General features: G+C 35.5%; 1 protein-coding gene across 1 annotated transcript in view; it reads right to left on the minus strand.

Annotated features, from left to right (window-relative positions):
• Positions 1–1,449: 1,449 nt before the first annotated feature.
• The window catches only part of SLC44A1 (solute carrier family 44 member 1), a 177,762-nt gene continuing 167,206 nt past the window's right edge, over positions 1,450–12,005 (minus strand). Inside the window, exon 16 of the mRNA XM_074330783.2 lies at positions 1,450–2,360. Within this exon, the coding sequence (XP_074186884.2) occupies positions 2,346–2,360 (15 nt within the window). The 3' untranslated portion in view covers positions 1,450–2,345. The remainder of the gene's footprint in view (positions 2,361–12,005) is intronic.

Genomic DNA, 12,005 nt, shown 5'->3' on the forward strand with positions numbered 1-12,005 from the left:
ACCTCAATTTTCTTATTTGTAAAATGAAAGTATTAACAGCACCCATTTGAAAGGGTTGTCATGAAGATAAATGACAGTGTATATAAAGTGCTTAGAATAATGCCTGATATATAGAAAGGACATAATATGTTAGCTATTATTATTTTCTAAAATAAGTCATTCTACTGAGTACATCACCAGGAAACGAGGATGTTTTTGAGCCCTTTGGTACTGCAATGTCATTGCTGTCAGATTCAGATGGTTCTCCAGTACGTCAGCACTTCCTAGGGAAATAAGTCTCTTGAAATCCATCCCTCATTTTGAGGGTCAGTTTGAAAATGTCCCTAGCAATCGGAGTTTGAAGGGGGAAGGACTCACAGTGGAAGGGTAGGACTTAAGACAAGCAGACAAGAAGGGAAGATATGACCTCTTAACAGCTTGAGCAAAGGTGGGAATGAGCACAACTCCAGGGAATGGATATAGGAGAAGAAATGCATGGAAATAGCAACCTTCAATGCCCAAATGCCAGGGAAGTATTAAGAAAGCTTTGCAACATATAAAAGATGAAATATTCTGCAGCCATGAAAAATTATCTTTATGAAAAATACATAGCAATGTGGGAGAAAGCTTATGATATTACAATCTAAAAATGAAACAAAACCTTAGAACTTATTTTCTAAATACAATTGGATAATGTCTAGTACAGAAAAGTAACTAGTACATTTATAAAGTTTTCTTTTGTTTATAAGTTTTACCTTAGGTGAAGTGGCATCCTATATGAAAGCTCAACCTGGTTTTCTGTTATTAAATCCATGACCTACAAATATTATATGTCTGCTTTTCTGCTTATGTAAAAATGAAACAAAGACAAGTAAAATGGCTTTGAAATATAAACTCAAATTTGGCATGACTTCCTCATGGTTAAAAAAAAGAGAAGAAAAAAGGGGAGGTGGAAAGGAAGGTTAGTAGGGGTCAGATTGCTGTGGTCTCTAAATTGCAGGCTGGGGTGTTGGGATTTGAGCATGTGGTAAGAGAGAAGCCACTTCCAAGTTTATGAGCAAAGAACTATTTTAAGAAACTTGATTTGGCAGGAGGAAAAGGAAGGAATGAGTGACATGAGCCTGGGGTGAGGAGTTGGCTGGGGACGCAGAGGGCCTGACCTTTCTCTTCTACTCCATCCCTTAACCTTCCCTGGTTACATCCCTACAGCCCTCTACCCTTCCCCTACCACCATTAGAATACGGTGATTATCTCAGCATCACAAATCTTTAAGTAGTTTTTCAGTCAAATGGAAAAAACACACACAATAAATTGGCCTTAATGAGAACAGTTGGCTTTCTTCCTAAGTCATCCAAAACAGGGGTCTGCAAACTTTCTGGAAAGGCCCAGATAGTCAATATTTTAGGCTTTGCAGGCCATACAGTGTCTGCCATTGTAGAGAGAAAGCAGCCGTAGATAATACATAAAACATTGGGTGTGGCTGTGTTCCCACAAAACTTTATTTATAAAAATAGGTTGGGGGCTGGATTTGACTCACCGGCCATAGTTAATCAACTTCTGATCTGAAAGAACATTGTGTTATTTTTCTTAGAAAATAATTCTGTGATTCTTCGGTGCGGTGACACTAAAGCCTCCTTGACCTTCTCTCTCAGGCACTTCTCATATACCCTCATCCCCACCTCTATTTATGAAAGGAAGACCAGTGATGATATTATGGGCTAATTATCTCTAGAACAGTAATAGGCAAAGCAGCATGTTAAAGTGGAGGGGCTTTGGATTTAGACCTCGATTTGAGCCCTGATTCTGCCAATTGTGGGCTCTCACGCATAGCGCACAACCCCTTTGAGCCTCTGTTTGCTCGGAGGCAACGTGAAGAAAACAAGTGCAACTTCATGGAATTTTTGTGAGGATTAAATGTTTGTAAAGCACCCAGCCTGATGACTGGCCTGGAACAGGCACTCAACAAGTAGTTATTAACCCACATTGTCTCTATAAATAGCAGTCAAACAGGACAGACACAGCCCAAATGAGGAGAATTCCATCGTGGCTCCAGAGATCAGTGCTGGCACTGCGGTGAGAAGTAGCAAGGATCACTTTAGCATACATGAGGCTAGATAAGGAGACAACCCTAAATTGAAGACGCTGCTGCAAGACAGATTTGTATCAAATGCTTCTGATTAAATATTTATTAGGCCACCCCACTGTACTAAATCTACTTGGCTGTCAGTGGTTTGGGAACATGGTTACATGCTTTCATTGAAGTAATACGATCCTGCTCTTCATGTACAGACTCAACAGCTGGTGAGTGGGAGACCCTTGTATAAACAGCCTCCTCTGAGTTCATTCTTCCGGGCTCAAGGGACCAGTCACCTTTTCTTCAGCTGAAAAATAAACACATCAAGAAAATGAATGCTTCTCTCCTAGGGGAACGTGACACAATGAGAAGTAATCAATAACAAAAAAATAGTGTGGGATCATCTTTAGAGAAGACACTGTGAAATGTAATAAGGCTAAACACACACAGGAGAGAGAGACAGAGAGAGAGAGAGAGAGAGAGAGAGAGAGAGAGAGAGAGAGAGAGAGAGAGATTAACAGACAAGAAAGATGTCTAAGAGCCTGGGTTCAAATCCTGATTTTATTCCCTTACCGGCTGTTTATTTGTGGATAAGTTATTTAATTTCTGTGCCCACATTTCCCCATGTATGAAATGAAGATAATCACGGTATGTTCCTTTATGGTTGTTGTGAGGATTAACTGCATTAATATTAACATATACAAAATGTTTAGAACAGTACCTGGCACATATGAGTAATTAGGATTGCTAGATTAGTATTTGCCATTATTGGTGTCAGTATTATTCTTTGACAAAGGTGTTTTTAGAATAGCTGAACAGCTGAGTCAAACAAACACATAATGGATCAAATTCAAAACTAACATGAAAAATCTGATTCTATGGTACCCTCAAACACCCAAACCTGAAATTCAAATGAAACTTTGGATTTTTCATGCCCGTGACTCAGTTAACAATGGGACAGGTCAGACCAGGATAATGAGTATTTTCATAGTTCTGTTCTATTCAAGAGACAGTTACTGAGTAAATGTACCAAAATTGACAACTATACTGTGGTTTGTAAAAAGATGTCCTAATTCTTAGGACATTCACAATGAAGTCATTAGGGCTAAAGGGCCATGCTGTGTGCAAATTATTCTCAGTTCAAAAATACTAGATATATATGCAATATGTGTGTATATATATATATATATAGAGAGAGAGAGAGAGAGAGGGAGAGAGAGATTTAACAATAGGTGTAACAAGCGTCTATGGTTTTTGTGTAGTATTCTATTCTTATTCTTGCAACTTTTTTGTAAGTTTGAAATAATTTCCAACTAAAAAGAAGTGTTTTCTCAAGTTTGACAATCAAACAAGCATGGGGCTACTGCAAGACATGCAAAGATGTCAAGATACAGTCCTGACAAGGCACTAGGAGAGCTTGGACTTGGAAGAAGGGGACATAAAATAGTTCTGTGGTTCAAATACCTGATGGAGTCGGGGTAAGATCTCCTGATACACCCATCTCCACAATAAGCTTTTCTTGTTCCCAGGTGCCTAAGACAGGTTGTATGTGGCACTAAGAATAACATTGCTTGAACCCTTTGCCATAAGTTTCATTTTAGGATTTTAGAATTGAGACTCGTTTCACATGCCTGTTATTGCCTCTTTGCTGGTCCCCCTGCCTCAGTTTCTCCCCAACTTCAATCTATTTTGCAAACTGCTCATAGAATAAATTCCTAAATCATTGCTCTCACCACATCAGCTCCTAACTCAAGAAATTACAATGATTTCCTATTTCCACAACACCTTATCTGTACTTTCCTGTCTAATCAGTTCCATGTTTTATGATTTTACGTGTTTTGACTTGTAGTTTCAGCTTTCATGGTTTGTTTTCCGCCATTACTGAAAATTACAGAACCTATGATTAGACTGAGATCTGATCAAGGTTGATGCTTAGTTACAATCATGTGGCCTGAACACTACCGTGTTTCCCCCAAAATAAGACCTAACTGGACCATCAGCTCTAATGTGTCTTTTGGAGCAAAATTAATATAAGACCCAGTCTTATTTCACTATAAGACCCAGTCTTATTTTACTATAAGACTGGTCTTATATAACATAATATAATATAAGACCCAGTCTGATTTTACTATAATATAAGACCCGGTCTTATATAGCATAATATAAGACCCGGTCTTATATAGCATAATATAAGACCGGGTCTTATATTAATTTTGCTCCAAAAGATGCATTAGAGCTGATGGTCTGGTTAGGTCTTATTTTCGGGAAAATACGGTACGCTTATGCCAAAGTTGTGATTTGTCTGAGATTGAAGTAAAAGTTCTTTCCTCCAATTTTTTTTTAAAATTTAAATAAACTTTTAAATTTTAGAATAGTCTTAGGTTTACAGAAAAGTTGCAAAGATAATACAGCGAGGTCCCATATACTCCACATCTAGTTTCCCCTATATTAACATCTTTCATCACTATGGTACATTTCTCACAACTAATGAACCCACACTGGCACATAGTTATTAACTAAACGCCATACTTTATTCAGATTTTATTGATTTTCCCTAATGTCCTTTTCTATTCCAGGATTCCATCCAGGAGACCACATTACATTTAGCTGTCCTCTTTTTTCAATTTTAAAATATTATTTTAAAAGCCAAATATAACTAAAGTGTATCGTCTCCATTCCCCCATTGTAAAGAAGCAATCTGCATGATAAAACACCTTCCTGTTTTCTTACCCCCTCCCAAAAATGTCCCAGCCCAAAATAATCCTGTCTTATCTTTTGTTACTAGCTCCCTTGCCCTACGCTTCTTCCTATAAAAACGTCCAGTTTGTATACCTTTGGGAGCTGCTTTCTAGTTGCTAGAAGGGATGCTGCCATGTCCACGAATAGCTTAATAAAGCCAATTTGATCTCCAATTTTACTTGCTTGAATTCTTCAGAGAATACCCCTCTAGTTGTCTGCTGGGACAGTTGCCTGACTTCACAGAAGAGAAGATGGTAAACTGGAAAACTTTATTTTTTAAATATACCTTTAAAAGTTTTAATTATAACTGAAGTACAGCAAAGTACACAAACCTTAAGTATACATGGCTAATGAATGTTTACACATGTATGTATCCATGTAACACTATCTAGATTGACCTATAGTATATTTCCAGTACCCAAGAAGACTCCCTCAAGCCTCCATCCCAGCAAAGCACTCCCTAAAGTAACCACTGTTCTGATCTCTTTTACCATAGATTCGTTTTGCCTGTTCTTATACTTGATTTAAATGGAACCACACTGTGTGTACTTGTTTGTGTCTAGTTTTTTGCTCAACATATCTGTGAGGTTTAATGTCATTTCAAGTTAGCTGTAGTTCATTCTTTCTCAGTGCTGTGTAGTGTGCCATTGTATGAATATACCACAATTTATTAATTTATTCAACTGCTGTGACCACTTGAGCTGTTTCCAGTTTTTGACTCTTACAAACAATACTTCCATGAACATTATGGAGCATGTCTTTTGATGCACATATGTATGCATTTCTGTTGGGTACATGCCCAGGAGTAGACTTGCTGGATCTTAGGACATATATTTACTTTTGGCTTTAACAATACAGTAAAACAAGTTTCCGGAGCGCTTGTACTGATTTTCCCATGCGCAGTGTATGAGAGTTCCAGTTGCTCCATAACCTAGCCAACACCTTGGATTTTAGCCTTTCTGATGGATGGATAGTAGAATTTCATTATGATTTTAATCTGCATGTTCCTGATAACTGAAGATGTTAAATATCATTTTATATGCTCATTGGGCAGTTGACCAGTCTCTTTTGTGAAGCGCAAGTCTTTTAGCCTTTTGGGTTGTCTTTTTCTTACTGATTTGCAGAAGTTCTTTATAAATTTTAGATGAGTTTTGCAAATGTGTTTTGCAAATACCAATTTTCCAGTCTGTGGCTTGCCTTTTCTCTCTTTTAATGGTGTCTTTTGATGAACAGAGTTGTTGGTTTTTATAATGTCAAATGGAAGTCTCAATTTCAAGCAACTTAAAAAAGAATAGTTTTATTTAAAAGTATGGGTTGTTTTTCTGAGTTCACTGTAATACACTGTGATAGAACTTGAGGTGAGCATAAAACCATGTTTGTTCCAGCTGTCATCAAGATTAAATATTACCAGACACAAACAATACAATGCTGCCCTAGGATCTCTGGCACCAGAAAGAGGAAGAAAGGGATCAATTTTTGGTTGCTCTGGCAGACCATATAATATTGCAAAAAAAGCTTTGGACCCTAAATACAGATGGACAAAGCTTCCAGACCCAGAAAAATTATTCTCTGCCCCCTTCTTTACATATTGCCTGTTTTAATAATCTGGTATCATTTTGGGTAATTTTTATGCAATCCATTAGATCTCCCCCCTTCAACAAAGTCGAACAGAAAGACAAGCATTTCTATCATACACAGATGATAGTGTTATTACCTTGACCAGGGAATGGCCTGAACAGATAGTTGGCCTACGAGCTAATTACTGACAAAAAAAAGGACTAGAAATTCACTGTTTGCAAACTAGAGCCACCATTCAACTGTTTTTGACCCATAAAAAAATTGATAGTTTTTATATAACCAACTTAACTATTTTTGGTAACTTTGCAAGTAGTTTATGTCAGAAGTATGCCAGGAAAAAAAGTCTTTAAATTAAAGCTGCTTTATTGTGAACAGCATAGAGTAGGGGCTCAATAAATATTTATCAGATGAATTTGAGGGTGCTGAGATGGGTGTATCGAATTGTATCTACCTAAAATTTACTAGGCTTCAAATTCTTGAAGCCACACTATATGGATTGGAATTTGGGCCCTTATTTGTCACTTTGTCCCAAGGAGACTCTTGGTGCTGATCGGAGTTCCACCTTCTTTTCAGATGCACGTCTTTTTTAAGATTCTCATTTCTCAGAGGAGGATGTCAGCCTCCTACCCATGCCAGCTGACAGGTAAGAAGCATAGGTCAGTGTTCAACTATATTCCAGGTACTTGTTAGAGAACAAAATGTACCCATTTCACTTCCGTATTTATCAAAAGCTCAGCTAAGACATACAGACCAATGGATAGACTTGAAAGTCCAGAAATAAACCCATAGATCTATAATCAATTGAGTCTGACCTTGACAAGAGTGATAAGACCATTTAGTAGGGAAAGAATAGTCTTTCAATAAGGGGTGATTGGACAAGTGGATATCCACATGCAAAAGAAGAAAGTTGAACACCTACCTCATACCATGCATTAAATTAACTAAAAATAGATCAAAGACCTAAATGTATGAGCTAAAATGATAGAACTCCTAGAAGAAAAAATAGGGTTAAATCTTTATGACTTTGGATTAAACAATGGTTTCTTAGATATGATAACAAAAGAATAAGCAACCCCATCCCCAAAGACAGATAATTGAACTTCATCAAAATTTTAAAAATTTTAATGCTTCAAAGGACACTATAAGAAAGTGAGAAAGAGAACCCATAGAAAGGGAGAAAATATTTGCAAATCACATATCTGATAAAGGTCTAGTATCCAGAATATATGAAGAACTATTATATTCAACAACAAAAATCTAATTTAAAAATGGGCAAAGGACCTGAATAGACATTTCTCTTAAGAAGATTTTCAAATTGCCAACAAACATACAGAAAGGTGCATACATCAATACTCATTAGTAACGTGCAAAACAAAACCAAAATGAGATACCACTTCATACCCACTAAGATGGCTATAATAAGAAAGACAGAAAATAGGTGGGGATGTGGAGAAATTAGAAGCCTCATACATAGCCATTGGGAAGGTAAAATGGTACAGCTGCAGTGTAAAACAATTTGGCAGTTCCTCAAAAAGTTAAACATAGTTATCATATGACCTAGCAATATTACTCCTAAGTACACACGAAAGATAATTGAAAACATATGTTCTCACAAAAACTTGTACAAATATTCATAGTCTCATTATTCATAATAGCTAAAAGGTACAAACAACTGTCCATCAACTAATGAATGGATAAATAATATGTATATTATACAATGGAATATTATTCAGCCACAAAAAGAAGTAAGATACTGATATATATATATATATAGATATATATATATATTATATATGTATGTATATATATTATATATGTATGTATATATATATATGCTACAACTTGGTTGAACCTTGAAAACATGTTATGCTAAGTGAAAGAAGCAAGTCAAAAAGTCTATATACCTTATTATTACATTTATATGAAGTATCCAGAATAGGCAAGTCCACAGAGAAGTAAAGGAGATTAGTGGTTGCCAGGCGCTGAGTGAGGAGAATAGGCACTGACTGCTACAGAGCATGCGGATTCTTTCTGGGACGATGATAATGTCATGAATGCACAGTTTGTGAACAGGCTAAAAACCATACATTGTACCCTAAAACGGTAAATTTTATGATATGTGAAGTATATCTCAATTAAAAGAGAAAGAAAATAACTATGAAAAACTTGTAAGAAATGATTTAGTCCCCCAAAATAAGAACTATAATTAAGGCATACACACACTAAGAGACAGAAAAGATTTCAACAAAACTGAGATAATACCAAAGTTCTACAAGGGAAGAAGAATTATTTTTTAAAATTTTCAAATTAATTTATGTATCTAACAGTCTTCTCATTAACAACGCAGAGACCTTCTGACAGACAGTACACAGTAAGTGATTTTACATGTCAAAAGATAGTAATAAGTGCTATAAAGAAAACGAAAGGATGTTAACCAAGACAGAATGTGGTAGTGGCGTTACCATTTTACTTAAGTAGTTTAAGGAGGGAATCACTGATAGGGTAACATTTGTATTGAGACCCGAAGCAAGCGAGGGTATGAGACATGTAGAAGCAAAGGTGGTGAGATGTGCCTGGTTATGCAAAGAACAAGAGGCCAGGAGGTCTCGTGGCTGGAGCAGAGTGAATGAAGGGAGAGTAGTAGGAAATGATTTGAAAGCAATAAGAGGTGGGTGGGTGGGGTGAATCATGTAGCGGCTTTGAGTTTTATTCTGAGTGCGATGGCAAGTCACTGGAGAGTTTTGAGCAGAGGAGGGATAAGATCTGACTTAGATTTTAAAAGGATCCCTTTGATTCTTGTGTTGAGAATAAAATGTAGGGGGACAAGGCTGGAAGCCGGAAGACCAGTTAGGAACCTACTGCAAATTTTCAGGCAAGAAATAAAGGGTGGCAGGAGTGGAGGAGGTGAGAAGTGATTGAATGATGGGTCTCTGTAGAATAATAGAAGTCCAAACTGTTGACAGACTAGATGCAGGGTAGAAGAGGAAAAGAGTGGTTAAGGATTCATTTCGTGGTTTTCATTCTCAGCAAATGGAGGGTCACTGTTGCCATTTACTGAGAAGGGAGTTCGATTTGGGAATAAGTTTGATATACTTGTCAGAAATCCAAGGGAGAGATGACAGGTAGGTAATTGGAGAGGCCTAAAGTGAATCTAAATTTCATCTGGAAGAAAAATGGGCAAGAGATGCTAAGTAAAATTTCAAAATGAAGATTAATGTAGGGTATGAAAGTGCAGTCTAAAACTACAATAAATAAAACTGGCACAAGAAATTAGAGATTGACAAAACGAGATATACCGTGAAATGGCTCCTAAAAGGCCTCTGCATTTGCAGCTTTAAGTGTTGATGTTTTTCCTATTTGCAATGAAATCTTGGATGGTGATTGATCCCTAACTTTGTTGAGGTATGCACTTTTTCCATAAACATCTTTATTGTTTTTCCCTCAATATACATAATTATTGTAAAAAATTAAAGTAATACAGAAAATCCCTACCTTCAAATTCCTCTAACTTTTGACATAATCTGGTTTTCTATCCTTCCAAATCTTCCTTCTAAGGCATGGTATGAATTATGTGCCCCGTGGATGTGGAATGGTATCATTTAGCTATGAGTGAGCCACGCTAATGCCTATTGTAGAGATGTGAATGCAGCTTAGTTTAATTTTTTTTTATTTCTCAGTAACTCAATTAAAGCTTTGTACACCGTTCAAGAACATCAGGATTTATTAACGTATGAAATAACTGTATCGATATCATAGTCAAATCATAGTAGCTAATATGTACTGTATTGAATGTTTCTTAGGTGATACACTGCATGCTAAATGCTCTAGAACTGTATAATGAATCCTCCTTACCATCCCTCTGATACACGTGAGAAAGCTGAGGATTCGATGGGCTAAATACCTTGCCTGAGACCAAAAAAACGTAGCCGAGTCAGGATCTGAACCCACCTGTGGCTGATCAAGGTCCAAAGCCAACTACTATACTTCTTGGACTATTAATTAAGGGTCTACTGCATATGATGAAACATCTTCACTAACCAATGGGGGAAGGGACAAATTGCTTAATTAAATTGGCAGAAATTTGTTAAATATTCAGTGTGGGCCTCACTACATTGATATAACAAAATTATTTTCAGCTATTAACAAATACGAAAAATGAAAGAGATAAAACCATTAAAAATAGAATATAAGTTATACCTTAATTTTAGAAAGAAAAAAATACAAGAAAATATAGGTATGTATTTTACTGATGTAGGGGGTTCAGACAAGAATTTTGAACAAAAAAGAGGACAATAACATAAAATACATGATCAATTTGTCTCTCATAAAAATTTAAATCATTTATAGATAAACTATCACTAACAAAAATAAAAGACAAATTATACAGGATGAAAAATATTTGCCGTAAATGTGACAGAAAAAATGCTAATATCACTAACATAAAAATCTTTTATCCAACAGTAAGAAAAGCAGTGATATCTCAATAGCAAAATTGGCAAAGGACATGAATAGAGAATTTAGAGAAAAGGAAATATAAATGGTTGATAACTTAATGCAAAATATTTAATTCACTATCAAAGAAATGCAAATGAAAACAAGGGACTGTTCTATTTTCCCTTTATGGTCATCAAAGGTGAACAAAAATGATGTCATGAGTATCTGCCAGGTGTGGAAAATGGGGATATTCATAGATTTTAGTGTAAATATAAATGGGTAGAGCATTTGTAGACATCAATTTGGCAATACGTATCAACTTTATCTTCACCTTTTGCTCTGCAATACTATTTCCTCAAGTCTATCTTAAGGAAGTAATTAGCAGTGTGACAAATACGTCTTTACAGTAATAAAAGGATATATGGGAATATAAATCCACTATTAAAAATCATGTTTTTGAAGAATATTTAATGATATGAAACATGCCTAATATATATATATATATATAATGTAAAATGACAAAGACAGGATATGAAAGTTTCTGTGCGTATATATTTTATCAAATCTGTGAAAATGGTGTATATGTGGATAAATATAGATACATAAATATGTAAACCTAGCAGGAAATACATAAAATCATAAAAATAGTTATTATTTTGGTTAGAGGGAGGCAAGCATAGTTTTTCTCTTTTCTGAAAAAAATTTCTACATATTTTAAAATGAAAATTTGTTACTTTAATAATCAGGTTAAAATTATAACAAAAAATAGCCTTTTAAAAGTTCATTTTTGGGGGTCTAATAAATCATTTAAGGTCTAGGAATGTATCCTTAATATTGGGCAGAGATATAGACGAAGATTTTAGATACAAAGATGATTATTTTAGCATTATTGATAATCCCCTAATTTTGAGAGGAAATTGTTATATTCAGTAACAGGAGAATAAGACTGAGTAAAATATAGCAAATGAAAATATTATAAATCTATTAGTTCTGCTTTCAGGGAACTTTTAATAACATGGGGGAATTCTCATATGTTAAGAGAAAACAGAAGATAGAAATTATTTAACATGTATCTTATTTACTATGCCCTTTTCTTTTTAATATGACCTAAATTAGATAGAAGTAGACAGACAGACAGACACACACACACACACACACACACACACACACACACACACTCATTAATGTATAGTCATTTTAT

The sequence above is a fragment of the Rhinolophus sinicus genome, chromosome 16 (genome assembly GCF_057876585.1).
Source record: "Rhinolophus sinicus isolate RSI-liver-muscle chromosome 16, RSI-T2T, whole genome shotgun sequence".
NCBI classification, from domain to species: domain Eukaryota; kingdom Metazoa; phylum Chordata; class Mammalia; order Chiroptera; family Rhinolophidae; genus Rhinolophus; species Rhinolophus sinicus.